The sequence below is a fragment of the Furipterus horrens genome, unplaced genomic scaffold (genome assembly GCF_987537825.1).
Source record: "Furipterus horrens unplaced genomic scaffold, mFurHor1.1.pri manual_scaffold_11, whole genome shotgun sequence".
Lineage (NCBI taxonomy): Eukaryota > Metazoa > Chordata > Mammalia > Chiroptera > Furipteridae > Furipterus > Furipterus horrens.
The window spans coordinates 5,106,634-5,122,748 of record NW_028327181.1 but is presented as its reverse complement, the minus strand read 5'-3'; the positions used below and the strand labels follow the sequence as shown (position 1 = coordinate 5,122,748).

The window sequence follows — 16,115 nt, the reverse complement described above, 5'->3', positions numbered from 1 at the left end:
TTATTGAGTACTTGCAATGTAGCTAATGCGACCAAGACATTGAATTTTAAATTGTATTTAATTTAGATTCTATTTAAATGGACACATTTTACTAAGTAACTACCCCTGTTGGGTAGCACAGAGCTGAGAGAGACTTTCACAACAGCCAAGTGCAGCTATAGGAGTCTGTATTTCACAGCCTGGGGTTGTGACGTCCTCGAGGGTTTGATTACAGTGGATAAGAGGAACTTCGAAAGCACCTTCCTTTAGTAAAAATTACAGTTAACAGTAGTAGTGTAGACTCATGGAGTTTTCAACAATTGACGTTTAGATATCCACAGAAGGAACCTTTATAAGACACTGAGCCTGTAGGATTTGGAAAGTGGCCAATTTAAAGGTCCTTTATAGTATCTCTTTTTTTTTTTTTTTTTCCTGAGTGATTTTAAATGCAAGTTCGTGAGGTTCTCTCTTGAATATGAATTGGGCTTCTGCCTTGAAAAAAGGGGGAAAATGAAAATATATTGTGTAACAAAAACGAAAAGAATCTCAAATATAGACTTTGTCAGTGTTTCCGCAATGTTGTCGTGCTGCGCGCTGTGGAAAATTGGAGTGAAATTTCTTCACCTTTTGTGTTTTCCTGTCTGTGTGTTTCCTTTTTCCTCTCCTCGCTGCTAAACTCAGTCACGCTCTCTTGGTCTGGTTTTAGAATGCTGGAAGAGAAGGAAGAGCCAGGCTTCCTCACTGGTTTAAAGATTCCTGCTCCATGGGCTGCTGGCAAGACTGTGGAGACAGTCCACCCTGTCAGAGACAACTATAAATTTAAAGAGACTGTCCACATCCCAGGAGCTCGCTGCCTGTACCTGCGATTTGATAGCAGATGCTCTTCACAGTACGACTACGACAAAGTAAGCGAGAACTGCCTGAGAATCGCTTCCGCCTCTACTAAGCTGATGTCTTAGACGCTTCTTATTTTTCTTTGCTGCTGGTCACCATTCTTGACTTACTTCTGTCTGCAGATATCTCTTAGGAGACTTGCCTAAGATAATGCCTCAGAGGGTGGTCACTGGGGGCATCAAAGAGCCAGCACCGCTGTGGGCTAAGAACAGCGTTTTAATGACACATTGAAAGCGGACTTTTGTAAGCTTTCCAAGTTTAGGTCCAAAGCAAAGGAAATTTTCCTTTCCGTTCTCCTTACTCCCTGCCTTCCTCTGTGCTCGCACTTCCTGCAGATGTGCCCATCCCTGCATCTAGAACGGTCTTACTGCCAGTTCTTGGGGCTTCTCGTGTATCTTCTGGGAGAAGGTGGCCTTTTAGGAGGATTTCAGATGTTAGGGTCTGTTTGCATTTAAGTTATTCTTTACCATCATCTCAGGGCCACATAGGTTTCAAGGAAGCATAGTTTCCAGCCTGGTGGCCAGACCAAATTATAAGTAAAAAGTAGTGTTTTAGGACTATTTTCTCCTGTTTATAACTGGATCTTAGGAGGGGAGGCTAATGAAACTGTGACGTGTAACATATAAAAGAACAACTGAATGATTAGCTGATAACTTTGTACATATGGAGGGCTTTTTTTAATCTAACTTGTCAGTTACCTGCTGTATCTCTCCTCTGTGAACTGTGTAAGAGCAAATGGTCTTAAATCCTACCAGGGGAGATTTTTGGGTTAAAAATAAAGGACTTCTTAACGGTATACACTATGGGATGCTAAAACACATTACTGGGCAAATTATAGAATCCTCTTCCCCATTATCTTAGGCTAGTGAAGGTCCCAGATGTCTGGAGGGGTTTCCTACCCCCCAAACTCACCTTAGCTGGAAGCAAGAGAAGTGGTCTTTGGTGGGCCTTTCAAAACCTTGATCTCCTGGCCCCAGTGTATACCACTTCCTAGTTCCAGGCATTAGCTGCGCCATTGCCTAGATTCAAGTACACGACTGTTTAAAATGGAAATGAAAAAGGTCACATCTTAGTTAGTATCAGTTTGTTTCTCCTTTAAAAGCCAGTAATATTCAACTTCCGATTCACGCAAACTACCCCTGCAGTACACATTCATGTTAAATGTGGAGGCCCAGGGGTGCCCCCTAACTACATGGATAAAAGTAACATTTACTTTTCCAGTGGTCCCTACTGGTGTGTGAAGGGTGAGGCGTCGCAAACGGATGAGTGTTCAGGGCTAAAAGTGCAGCTTTTAGGTCCACACTGCTCCCCTATGCAGACCGGAGTCGGAGCACTCACTGAGGGGCAGGATTTGGTATTTACAGAGGCCAGAGCCTTACCCTGCCTGGGAAAGTGTTCGAATGCCTAATTACCTCTAAATGTTTCTCCTGCATATTAGAAAGTTAGTTAATTGAATATAAATGAATAGTCTTCATCAAAGAAAACTGTTGACATGTGAAAACTGATCCAAGGAGAAGCTTCCCTCTCACTAGCCCAAATTTGGGTCACTTTCTGTTTATACCATGAAGCAACATTCTAAGAATATATGGCTTATTTTCAATTTGTTGCATTTTTTAACATTCTCATTCATGAAGGTTTTGGGGATTTTTTGCTTTTATTTTGTTGTTGTATGAGATATCACCATCTTTTCACCTGTATTTGCTCACTTCATTAATTTGGGGGAGGATTTGAGGGCGCTAACTGTACCTTCTATATAATGAGTTATATATGGTTATTTTGGATTAAAATAGCTCTTTAAAATATGCACATATATGTGTATGTATGAGTATAACTTTTAATGTGAGGTCCCCAAGTCAGTTAACTTGTGATAATATTTGTTATTATTCTTTGGCTGCCCCGTAAATACCAATGGCCAATTGCATTCAAACTAGTATCAGTTGTACCTTAAAAAAAAAAAAATCAGGAAATATTGATTATATTATGACAGCAGTGCCTGGTTATAAATGTATTTTTAAACAAACATTTCCTGCAGCCTTTTTATTTGTAGATGTTGTTTTTGTTTTTCTTTTACAGTCTAACAGTGTATTTTCTGTTTTGAAGTTGGTGATCTACGCGGGGCCTAACACAAACAGTAGGAAGGTCGCTGAGTACGGAGGCAATACACTGGGATATGGCAGCCGTAGTGTCTTAGGGACTGGTTGGCCGAAGGACCTGGTGAAGGTATGCGATCCAGTCACGCTTGTTTCCTAGAAAAGAAAAGTAAACTGACATTCCTCATGGGCCCAGGTCCATTAACTAGAATTCAGACCCACGCTTGCCATGGCCTTCATTGAGGCGGGGCTCTATCGCCACCAGGCCCGTGAAGTCACTACTCCACTCAGAATGACACTCCTTTCACTTTCGGGGCCTCAGACCCCAGTCCACTCCAGAACCTATTCCACAGGAGGTTGTCCCAGCATTTCATTCCCTGTCCATTAAAAGGACTGCGCATTCTTCCGGCGTACTTCCTCTCTGGACTCCCTTATGATGGCTGTCCTAGAACCACAGGGCCATTGAAGTGAAAAAATGTGGAATCAGTGTTTTCCGATGAATGCGGACCATTGGAGCAGCAATAATGGCCCATTCTCAGACTGACAAGATTCGAGCCATGCTTTATAACATGGGCCCTTGTATAACGTATCTACCCAGAATATGAACAGGAACTGGGATGCCCATTAAAACCTGAAAACCTCTCCAAAATCTACTCCCAGAGCCTTTGTCTCGCATGCATGATGTACGCTGTCTAACCCAGCACTAGACACCACGTTTCTAGGGGCGAGGCTGGGTGCAGCCAAAGCAAAGCCGGACCAGCACGGCACTTTCCACTGTTCTTTCTTTTTCTGCCTTTTGTTCCTCGTTCGTGGTGTTGGGTCTACAATACAGACCCAGCTTTGCCAGCACTGGCTGTGGTCTTCCAGATACTGGCCATTTGCTTGCCTTGTTGGCACAAGTAGGTGGTGACCTGGAGAGAGACGGGGGTGGGGGTGGGGCAGAAAGAACAGAAATTTGAGGAATTTATTGAAATTATGTTTAAGATTTGGCTCATCTGTAGTCTGATCCTACTATTGGGCAATTGTGACCCACTTCACAGAGACCTCATCCCAAAAGCTATCTGGCTAGGAGAGACACCTGAAAAGTTTGTGTCCAAATGAGAGGGGGTGGATTTTGAATTTAAAAAGCAAGTGAGAAAAGGAGTAAAATGTTGCTGTGGTCCTTTTGCAAGTAAAGCTCTGAAATTCCTTGCTCTCTTGCAAACTGTGTGTCTTGTTTTTAAAGTGCATTTTCCCCCTTAAATTTTAAGGTGGAAGGAGATACAGTCACCTTCTCCTTTGAGATGAGAAGTGGCCGTGAGCACAACACCCCCGACAAAGCCATGTGGGGCTTTGCCTGCACAGTCCGCGCTCAGGTACTTGACTCTAACCACCGCCATGGACATGGTATACGCTCTCCTTTGGGCCCTGGTCACACACATCGTATTTGCCTTGGAATGGGGCAAAGTATGAGCCGCTGTTTCATCTATCACTTCCATTTGACAGGAGTTTGACTACTGGTAGTAAGTAGTAGTTTTATGGACTAAAACCAGCTGTGACCTCAGATCACTTCAGCAGCACAGGGAGTCCACGGCTAGTGGCTCTGTCTCCAAAGACAGGTCAGGGGATCTGCCTCCAGTGTCTTTCCAGAGGGCAAAGAAGGCTCTAACATGAAGCACTGGGACTTTGGTTTTAAGAGTAGTCTGGTTAGATGATTTCATTCTATTTCCAAAGGCTCTTTTTGCTAGACTGAGTCTTTCTCTGGTTAATTATTTATTTTATACTCTGTGGATAGATTTAATCTACTCTTTTTAATAGCAGTGGCCAAAAGTTATTCCCCCCTGCCCCAGCCCCCAGAATCTATGTAAATAAATTATTTTCCCACCTGAAAAAAAAAAAAAAAGAAGAGCAAGATGGAGTAGTAGGAGTTTACTAGCCTGATTTGTAAAATGTAGTTTAGATTGGGAGATCGCTTAGGTTTAACCAAGCTAAGACTCTCTGGAGGGGAGTTCTCTGCTAGAATGTAAGCTCTGTGAGGGGAGGCATCTTTGTTTTACTCTTTGCTGTTATCTCAGGCACCTAGAATAATGACTGGTACACCACAGTCCCTCAATAGATATATATTGAATGAATTCATTGTCATCATTGACAATATCTTTGTTCAAGCACAGGATGGAGGTGACAAAACAAAATAGTGATTTATACCCAGTAGGCACAGCAGAGAGGGAGCTACCCAAAGAATCGCGCATGAGTTTTGTACTTTTTCTAATATGGAGTCTTACCAGCTCTTCTCTCTCCTGAACTGTGTTGAGACTTCACTCTGTAGTCATTCAATGCCACCACCTCTCGGCTCATGGTGTTGGGTGCTGCCCCTGTGTCCCATAGCAACGATGCTCGACACTGCTCTGTGAGCCCTGGAGTTGGGGGCAGGGCAGTGTGGAGAGCGCAGGCCCCGCCATGCACACTGACCGGTGTGGTTTGCCCCTGTCTGCATTGTAGGAGTCTTCAGAGGATGTGTCAGGAGGCTTGCCCTTTCTGGTAGACCTGGCTTTAGGGCTGTCCGTGTTAGCTTGTTCCATGTTACGAATCCTGTACAATGGACCAGACATTACCAAAGAAGAAGAAGCCTGTCAGGAGCTGCTGCGGTCCAAACTTTTACAAAGGTAACAAAAGGCTCAAATGGGGCTGGTTTTGCTCACAAAGGAAAAAGGACTTGATGTGGAAAACCACTTTTAGTGTGTTTCCCAGCTGATCGTGCCTGCTGCCTGACAATCCCAGGGGTGTCATTGTGCCTAAGAAACAAAATGAAAATTACACCACAGTGCCTTCTGGCCCTTACTTTACTAAATTTGAAATTATAGACTTGAACTGCATAAGCTTTTCTCCAACAAATATTGTATAATTAAAATAAAGAACCTGTATAAATGACTCATGGACATGGACAACGGGGAGGGGTATGATTGCGGGAGAGGGGGTGGGTTGGGTGGGGGAGAGAAATGGGGGAAAATGGGACAACTGTAATTGAAAAACCAAAAATAATAATAATAATAATAATAAAATAAAGGATCCCCCAAAGAATGAGTAGATGGGAGATAAAGCAAACAGGGCAAAATGTTTATTCAAGAAGCCAGGCAGTGGGTATATGGGTGTTAACATGTAATTCTTTCAGCCTTTTTATATATTTAAAATTTTTCTTTTTTTCTTAACATTTTTATTGTGTTTTCTCCATTACCATTTAAGCCCCTTCTACCTGCGTTCCTCACTGCAATCAACCACACCATTGTCCAGGTCCATGAGTCCTTCCTTTCTCCTGTTCGCTTGATCCCTCCACCGCCTGACCTCCCCAACCCACTACCTGTCACCTGCTCTCTCTCTTCGAGGCTGTCTCTGTTTTGCTTCTTAGTTCAGTTTGTTCATTAGATTCCACATGTAAGTGAGAACATATGGCCTGTCTTTCTCTGGCTGGCTTACTTCACTTAGCCTGATGTTCTCCTGGTCCCTCCGTACCGTTACAAAGGGTAGAGTTTTCTTTTATACGGCTGAGTAGTATTCCACGGTGTAAATGTCCCAGAGTTGTTTTATCCACTCATCTGCTGATGGGCACTTGGGCTGCTTCCGAATCTTGGCGATTGTAAATAACGCTGCAATGAACGTAGGGGTGCTTATGTTCTTTCGAATTAGTGTTTTGGGTTTCTTCAGATATATTCCCAGAAGTGAGATCACCAGGTCAAAATGCTGGGAAGGAGGTAGATTCCTAACGATGTGGTTTCATAGAATATGCTAATTGCTCTTTAATACTTAACACATAATGTGGTCCTCCATATGTTTGATTTACCTGCAATCTTGAAGTAGCTTTGCAGATAGCGGAGGAGGAGAAGAAACTCTTGTCTTTCTGTTCAGGTGCCAGTGGCAGGTGGAGGCCAATGGTGTGCTGTCCCCTGCCCTTACCCCAAGCCCATCCCCGCTGCCTCTGACCATCGAGGAAGACAGAGAATTCGCCTACCCCTCTGACGCCCTCGTGCCTCCAGTTGGGACCTACTTTGACCTGCCCCGGATCAGGCTGCCTCCTGGAATCATGATAAAGCTCAGGGAAATTTCTGGGCGTGCTGGACCGCAATTTAGACCAAGTATAAAGTATGTTGCTATATAGCATTTCCTCTTTCCCAACAGGAAAAAATGTTTCAGCAGTTGAAGGGGATATCATTCTTATAGTTCAGCAAATGAACCTTTAATTTTATATTCGCTTAATGACTGTTGACCACGTACCCGGGGGAGTGTCCCCAGGTGGTACTTCAGGTCAGCAGGTCTCACGGAGCGGGCCCCCAGTCAGTGTCAGTTCGCTTCACCTGGGAACTCGCTCGTTCTCGGGCCCCGTTTCACGCCTGCTGAATCGGAACCTCTGAGGAAGGGGCCCAGGAATCTGCGTTTTCCCAGTTTCCCACAGGGTTCTGCTGCACTTTTCTCAGGTGGTTGGACCTTCTACTGGGAGTTGTTGGCTTTCCATTTCTGTAGAGTCTAGAGGCATTTCTTGATTTTTGAGGGAGAGGTCTTTGTTCTAGAACATGAAGTCTGGCAGTTTCAGACATCTTTGAGGTGTTCTTGCTACAAGTGAAGTCTATGCTGCAGGCTCCGCTCTGCCTTCTGAGGCAAGATTAGCCATTTCAGAGGAAAATTTTAAGTATAGATGAAATTGAAAATGAAAAACTACAGAAGTGCATTGTTTTCAGTCCACAAAATGCCACAGGCCACAAACTGCATAGAACTAATTGGTAGCTAAATGGTGCCAAAGGTCTTTTTTTCAGCCCGAGACCCGTCCCGGCTCTAACATCACTATAGCTCAGAATGCATAAATCATAGTGTCTTTAATTTTGATTTTCAGGTTTATCAGCCAATGTTAGTTTTATCAGTTAAAAATATGTATTGCCAACGTGATAGGAAAGCTGTCATATAATGTTCATGCCTTTTTATTGGAATAAAAAAGGTGTGGTGAATATTTAATATATTTCAATCAAAGCCCACGTCCTTTAACCAATAAAAAAGGTATTGGTAAGTTAAGCGCATGGCATATATCTGATTACTTTCCATTGTAATCGCAGAGAAGTCATTCAGCCAGATGTGATGGAGGAGATGGTGGTATCGTGTGTTATTAAGCACTTGAACTTGGTTGATGCACTGCAGTCCCTAATAAATTTCCAGTATCAAGAAGAACATGCTGAGGAATACGATTTACTATGTAAAATTATGGGAGAGACCTTTAAGAAACTCAGTGCCATGGAGAGACAGCTGCAGGTAAGCGAGAGCCAAAGCACCAGCATTGCTCTTCTAATGGTTGGAAATAATTTCTTTCCTAGAAATTTAGTGAAGTTTACAAAGCGATCTGAATTTTCAAAAACTGTTGTGACTAAAACTTCCGAATTTGTAGATAGCACTTATTTTTATTTTATGTCAATTTTCACATTGTTTTACATTTTAATGTATCAGAGTGTCGCAGAACTAGAACAGAAGTGGCAAAGTGAGGTGGATGACGCCATACAGGGGAAGCTGGAGGACAACGTTCCCTTCTTCTATGACTACCACTTCAACGAGGTGAGTGGGCGGTGCGATTCGCCAGTGCCGGGGCGCCGCCCTGTGTGCAGAGGAAAAATACGGTCACTTCTCAGAGCGTGGTGTGCCCCAAATGTTAAATAAAACTTACTGAATCCGTATGTCAATAATACGAATGATAAATTACTTGTTTTTAACTGATTAATAGTGTTATAAAGAAGTTATCATGATCACATTTTGCTTTCCAGCCTTAAAAAGCAAGTCAAAGGCAGAGTTACAAGCACTGAAGAAATCCCCAGAAAGTAGTCAATACCGTTTTCAATCATTAAAATATCAAACGATAACTTACAAATGTGCTTCTGGCATAGAAATATGGGCCAAAGATGGTATTTTTTTCCCCTGAAATTTTCTGTTACTTTTAACATGTACAGTAAAACTCAGTTTTTGCAGATCCTACATACCATCTTTTCTTGATTTTTCCTTCTTTAGAACAAAATGAAAGAACTAGAACTTTTGTGCTCAATGAAGGAAGTCTGCTTTGATGGAAATGATCTTGAAAACATGGTCCTATCGCTGAGGTTAGTGGTGTTTATAACAATGTAAAGCTAATTTATCCTCCTGGTGCTCAAAACGAAATCTGGCTTCAACAGATATTTTTTAAAAGATTGAGCATTCACTAAATACTTTAGACTTGGAAGTCCTTCTGTAATTTGGAAATTTTTATTTTAACCTTCAAAAGTTAGCATCATGGCATTTGAAACTGGGCAAAAAGAACTAAAACTGACCAGTTTATAACACTGCTCCCCTCAGATGGGGGAAGGGGGAGGTGAGCCGTCTTCAGTTTTTGCTTCGTTTTCCCTCTGTCTTCTCATATCCTTTGTAGTTAAAAAACTTTGGTTTTGGTAAACTAGAGAATGACTAAATGCACATGAGCCTTTCTTTATAGGGAGAAGTTCCTACAAGAAGTGAATTCTCTTATTCAGAAACCCTCGCACCCACTGGCTAAAACGAAGACGTTAGTGAAGAGCTTAATGAACCGAGCGGAGCTCTTGCTGCATGTCACCATTGCGGCCCAGTCCGGCCTCACCAGAAGCATCTCGGGGACCCCTGCAGAGACACCGGGTACTGCTCAAAGCCAGCCCTGCAGCGACCCCTGCACTAGTCTGTTCATAAAAGGGGCCTAAGCTCCTTAAAAAAAAAAAAAATCACTCTTGTATATTTCCAGAAAGGAAGAAAAATTCAACATTTTTAATTTTGCCTTTTAAATTTTTCCAGCCAAGAAATGCTTTTCATTGAATTCATGTGGTGTTTTGTGAGTCAGCTGAGCCTCAGGGGTGCCTCCTCGCCTGCCTCGTTCCCTTTTTAACGGGAGCATCTAAGGAGCCCGGTGACATGTATTTTTGTAATTCCATTCCCCCTATTTTTAGTTGATGGCTTGTCATTCTCATAGTGACGTATGTAACTAGATAGTGAATATTATGAATCGTGGAAGGCATTGTATTTTCCTCTTGAAGCTGAGTTTGCGTTTCATCTTTAATTATTAGGTGGAAACTTCTAGCGTGAATTTCCACTGTTTTTCTCCTGATCACATTTTAATTCTTAGCCTGAAATGTGTTTCTCAGGAAAATCAATGAACCTGGATCCCGAACACTGGGCATAGCCCATAATAACAAGTGTTAATTCTTCCCCTGAGAAAACAAGTTGAATCAATGTGTTCTGAAATGAAAGACTTAATGCCATCCCGCCCATTGCTGGATGGACACTATCGAGCCAGCTGATCGTCCAGAGCTCCTCTCACCTGGGGGAGGGACCTAGGCTGCCTCCCAGGTGTCTGACCCTCGCGATAGGCTGCTACTACCCCCTGAGAGCCTCAGCGGAAGCGTGCCAAGTGACCGCATGCCAGGACGGTCTGCCACACCACAGCCCTTAGTTCATAAGGGCTCCCTATAAAGACTTAACCCCTTGCTAAGGCTGGCGATGCTTTCTAAGAGTCTCTTGGTATCAAAGACGGCGAACCAATAATTTCCTGAGGCATCGTCTTCAAAAATTGTTTTATTTAGCCTGAAGCTGTCTAGCCATTCTTAAGACAGATTCAAAAAGACCTCTTCTCCACTTTCTTAACACTGTTATTTCCTTAGCAGATCTTAACATGTAGATTTGTCTTCCATTAAAGCATTTTTGTGTTTTTCTTACTAAAACCACTATTTCCCCGGGTAGGGTTAAAGAGTATATCTTACAGGAGGGGGCTGGTCAGATTCTAGCTCAGGTGTGGTAGTTACTCATACCCCCGTGATCCACGCGGAGGTGTCCCCACGCGGAGGTGTCCCCACACGGAGGTGTCCCCACATGGTGGTGTCCCCACACGGTGGTGTCCCCACACAGTAGCGCTCCGCTAAATAGATCTCGAATTAAAGGGGAAAGAAAGGGCATCTGAAAAAAAATGGATCCGAGTTTATTTAAATTAAGACATTTTTGCTTCCAGAAATTACTTTCTCTGTCCTCTCTTGCTCTTTTAAATGCTTATTTTAAAGTGAACATTGGTAGTTTATGAAATTAAATGAAATGTTCAGCCTTTCTTTGGGAACCCAATTTGATGAAAATATTCTAGTTTTCCAAGCTAAGATCATTTTTAACCTATTATCTAGATTCTTTTAAATTGGCCTAAAAATATTAGTTATGCTTTGCTGGCTGGTTTGGTGGTTGAACTCTTCTAGAAAGCAAAGATTTCTTAGACTGGCAGTTCCATGTCAGGCTTAGCTGTTGCCGCTGTTCTTACAAATAGGATAATGGCTATGTCAACCCTTCTATTCCTTTCTGTTCCAGCTTGTAAATCAGCTTCTGAAACAAAGGTGATATCTCATGCTGCGCGGCAGCCTGTTTTTCTTCGTAGCATGTCGGCTCCTTCTGACCTGGAAATGATTGGTAATGAAGATTTGGAATTCACTAGAGCAAACCAGAGGTAAACGGCTAATGGCGAAGGTTGGATTCCGACAGGCAGCTGAATGCTCTTCGTCAAAACACCCCCGCTGAGGACCTTGGTTTTGGGGACCCAAGGCTGGTTTCTTTCCCACAGGCGGCGCCATGTGACCAGCCACCGGAGCAGCTCCTTTACGCTCCTGCAGTCGTTGGCCATCGAGGACAGCAGGGACAAGCCCACCTACAGCGTCCTGCTGGGGCAGCTCTTTGCTTTCATCGGCACCAACCCTGACCAAGCGGTACGTCGCCTTCTGCCGCCCGCAGGTGAGCAGCCCCGAGCAGCGCCGGAGTCAGGGCGCTGACGTCCCGTGCGTTTCAGGTGTCCAGCAGCAGCTTCCTTCTGGCTGCGCAGACGCGGTGGCGGCGGGGAAACACTCGCAAGCAGGCCCTGGTGCACATGCGGGAGCTGCTGACGGCGGCCGTGCGGGTCGGGGGAGTGACGCATCTCGTGGGTCCAGTGACGATGGTCCTGCAGGGGGGACCCAGGTCAGTTGTTTCCGTCGGTTCCCCCTGTCCTGTCTGCAGTGGGTTGAAGCCCTGCCAAAGACGATCCTTGGGGCCAGATCATAGACTGTGGTATTTGCTTGTTTCCCCCTAAAATAGTATATTTTTAGTTTTTAAAGGAAGTTCATGATTTCCTAAAAATTTCAGCATCCATAACAGTAAATAAGTCCCTTTACTCACCTTTTCCTCCTAAATTCCATTGTTCTTGAACAGTTTGTTGTATCAACTGCACACACATATGAATAGCTCTACTTCTTTTTGTACACGTAAGTGGGCATGTGGGTGATTTTTACTTTACTTAATTCATATTATACTTGCCTTACTATAATCAGAGTCGTTTTGCATAATATTTCTCGGATAGCTTTATCTTTTCATGTCACTACGTACTGACCTGGTTTACAGTTTTGAAGAGCTTCATGGACCTCTGTTATGTGGAGGCCTGTACTTTATTGTATTTTCAACTCGTCCCCTGCTGGATGGCCACATCAGTTCATGCTTTCTTCCCCCCCCCCCTTTCCCTTCTTTCTTCCTTTTTTCTGTTTTGTTAGTTTTTGTGTAACCATAGTGCTTTAGTCAACAACCTTATATCTGCATTTTTGTATACTTCTGCGCTTACTTACTGGATTAATTTCTAAAAACATAATTGTATATACTCACTTTGAAGACAGTTTTGTAACTTACTTGTGAGGAATTTTTCTAAACTAGTTCCCTGCTGGGCTTCAAAGCTCATCAGATAGAAACAGAAAAAGGCATTTTTCTCCGAGTCCTGGACTGGGAGTGCTGGAGGCTGCTTGTGCCTCCTGGCAATTCTTGAGGAATTCTGGCCAAGAAGCAGAGGGCAGTGGCTGGAGGAAATGTAACCAGGAGCTGATGTGAATATCTTGAGAAATTCCTGTCAGTCAGGAGAGGCTAGGTTATTCTTTGGAAGCAAACAACTCCAAAATTTCAGTGGCTTAAACAAAATGTTAGCTCTTAACTCATGTCCATTGCAGGACCACCTTGGCTCGTGGTCATCACAAAGTGCCCAGGAGGGGAGGAGACCACCATCTCGACAGCTGTCAGTCCCCTTGTCAGAGCTCTGGCTCATTGGCCAGACTGGTCCCATGCCCAGCCGACCACGGGGGTGCCCGGGAGGCTTAGCGAGGAACCCTGACAACCGCCACAGCTGACCTCCACGACCCCGGCAGCACTGCTCCCTTCCCCTCAGTCACTGAGGTGGTATGTCAGCCGTTTGAAAAAGCACAGAAGACCCTGAAGTCTAAAATAACACATTAACCCAGTATCTTAAGATAAAACCTATTAATATTTTAGGGTGTTCTGTCTATTTCTAACCATAGATATCTCATCTCCTAGAACATTTTTAGTGGTTGTATTGTACTGTATCATATTCCTAAACCTTTATTAGACTAATTCCCTACTTTTAAACTTGAGGTTTTATTTTTGCTATTAGAAACAATATTATGTTGTGTATCTTTACAGATAAATCTGGATAGTTCCAATTCTCAACTAATAGCAGTTGCTATAGAATCTGTCCAGAGTTGTGTTTTCACATTGGGACATTCTTATTTCATATCAACTGGATTCTCATGCTCTGCTAGTGGAGCGTGAACCTGAAAAGGACACTTAGCTAATCTGCTTGAGTCTTGGCTTTCTCATTAGTTCCATTGCATTCACAGTATTCAGTGATACTGCGAACGTGTCTCAAATAAATGGTTTCATTATTAAAGCAGTCTGGGAAATCTTGGGTGCCGTTCTTTTGCTCTTAGAGTCACTACGGACTTGAGCTTTGTAGAGCTCTGTGAAGTTCTGCAGTAGGGAGTCCTGCTTAACTTGACCTAAACTAGCAGTCCCCAGACTTTTCTTGAGTGTGGGCATTGTCTTTGAGGCACACTTAGAAATCCTGCCCAGTGGTCTTCTGTGGTCCTGCAGTTTGGGAAACACAAGTGATCTCCAAGATCCTTTTCGTTCTGGATTCATGTAGACACCCCTGCGTTTCTCAGGAGAAGTTCTCCCGCTCTCATGTTCACTATCACTGTTCTTGATAGGGTTCGGGAAGGCTGAGTCTTGGTTCTGTTTCATAGAATTGAAGAGCTAACCTGTGGTGGGATGGTCGAGCAAGTCCAGGAAGCCTTCGGCGAGACCATGACCTCTGTCGTGTCTTTGTGTGCTCGGTACCCTATCGCATGTGCAAATAGCATTGGGCTCTTGTGCACCATACCTTACACCAGGTAAGCAAGGAGATACCTTTTATTGTAAGCAAGTATACCGCAATGTAGTTGATTAAATAAAAATATTTTTAATTTAAAAAATTGGATTATTTTGGCTTTGATTATTGAGTGACATTATCACCCTGATTAAATAAGCTTGCCTCCTGACACCTAAAGTTACTATGTAACTTCCTTATTGTTGAGTTCCTACATGATCAAGAGTGGCCGTTAGAGATTATATAATATTACAGTGTCAGGATGGAGGTGTTTGAAGGAAAGAAAAAGGCTCCTGGGAGATTACTTACATATTTGGCAAAATTTTTTGCATGTGCACATCTATTTCCTCTTAGTCACCTGGGTTAATAGTTTGAAGACATCAAGCAATCATAAAGTCATACTTTCAATCCCCTCGTGATAAAATATGTAAATTTTTTTGTTATGGCAACCTTGAATTGATGCCATCATTTTTACTTTGCCGTTCTGTATGAATAAACCAAAACTTGAAGGTCCTTATTTATGAAGGAAATCTTCATTCTACAAAACTATTTCTGCCTCCAGTTACACATGGTAGTGTCCTAAGTCACAGACAGAGGACTGGACCGACATGTTTTCCGTTCCTTTGATAACCTGAGTCTCAGGCGAGACGTCCCCAAGGGCTGCTCACTTACTTGGCTCTGTGCAACCCTTCCCACCTACCCAGGAGCGAGGAGAAGTGCCTGGTGCGCAGTGGCCTCGTTCAGCTCATGGACCGGCTGTGTAGCTTGAGCAGTCAGACCGAGTCCAGCTCCAGTGAGAAACAAACCAAGAAGCAGAAGGTGGCCACCATGGCCTGGGCAGCCTTCCAGGTGCTTGCCAACCGCTGCGTTGAGTGGGAGAAGGAAGAAGGTAAGAAGCAGGATTCCTTTCTAGAACACACTGATTTCTTCTGTTGACATGTTTGTTAAGTACTTGTGCTGGGCGGGGAAAAGAGAGCCTGTGTCAAACGACATAATCGGTTGGGTTTACTTAGCTAATTGTTCCGTGAGCGCCTCTTCAGCAGCAGGACTGTGGGAATTTACAGCCACACTGTGACACTAAACAGCGGCCTGACCCAGCAGGCGTGATGCCGAGTGAAATAAGCTGAACACAGGAAGGCAAATACTGGATAATCTCAACTCGTGTGTGGGATCCAAAGAGCCAGACTCGCAGAATGGTGGTTACCAAGGGCTGGGAGAAGGGGAAATGGGGAGGTGCTGGCCGAAGGGACGAACTTCCAGTTATAAAACCCGGGAATCTAATGTAACGCATGACAGTCAGTACTTTATCGTATACTTGAAAGGTGCTAAGAAAGTATGTAAATCTTAAGTGTTGTCACCACTCACACAAGAAAGATAACTGAAATGGTGGACGTATTAACTTGATTGTGGGAATCATTCACAATATGTATTAAGTCATCAGGTTGTACATCTTTTTAAAAATTCACATTGTACAGTCTAAACATATATAATTTTAACTTGTTAATTATATCTCTGTGAAGCTGTGGTGGGGGGATGATAACCACCCTGAAGTACAGTAATCCCAGGAAACCAGGAAGATATTTTTGTTTCTTTCTTATCAACACTGCTAACAGTCTCCAAACAAAGATTTCATGAAACGGTTTTCCAATTGCACTTTGATGTGCTATTTCCAATTTATATTTTAGTTACCAATCTGACTTAAGAAGTAAACTTGAAGGATTATTACTCCATAATATCCCAGCTCCATATATAGCTTGTTTATTTGTGTTTATTCATTCTCCATACATTCTGTTATTTTGAGAGCCAGGCGTAAGATGAATAAGGTATTGTTCCTCCTCTTAAGAGATACGGTCCGGTGGGTGAGGTAGGCCAATGAACAAATAATTACAGGGTAATCAATGTCACAGTCAAGGTGAATGCCCAGGTGCTGTGGGATCACAGAGGTT

General features: G+C 43.4%; 1 protein-coding gene across 2 annotated transcripts in view; it reads left to right on the top strand.

The window, feature by feature from the left end:
- The window catches only part of HECTD4 (HECT domain E3 ubiquitin protein ligase 4), a 146,793-nt gene that overhangs the window by 76,686 nt on the left and 53,992 nt on the right, over positions 1–16,115 (top strand). The window contains exons 21-34 of one of the 2 annotated variants that reach the window (XM_090292081.1): positions 686–884; positions 2,974–3,093; positions 4,214–4,318; positions 5,442–5,605; positions 6,843–7,076; positions 8,039–8,231; positions 8,424–8,528; positions 8,976–9,064; positions 9,433–9,608; positions 11,310–11,445; positions 11,560–11,701; positions 11,782–11,948; positions 14,048–14,194; positions 14,874–15,058. In XM_090292081.1, the coding sequence (XP_090148207.1) occupies positions 686–884; positions 2,974–3,093; positions 4,214–4,318; positions 5,442–5,605; positions 6,843–7,076; positions 8,039–8,231; positions 8,424–8,528; positions 8,976–9,064; positions 9,433–9,608; positions 11,310–11,445; positions 11,560–11,701; positions 11,782–11,948; positions 14,048–14,194; positions 14,874–15,058 (2,162 nt within the window). Of the gene's footprint in view, positions 1–685; positions 885–2,946; positions 3,094–4,213; positions 4,319–5,441; positions 5,606–6,842; positions 7,077–8,038; positions 8,232–8,423; positions 8,529–8,975; positions 9,065–9,432; positions 9,609–11,309; positions 11,446–11,559; positions 11,702–11,781; positions 11,949–14,047; positions 14,195–14,873; positions 15,059–16,115 lie in introns of both variants that reach the window. The other variant, XM_090292080.1, reaches the window with a different exon arrangement.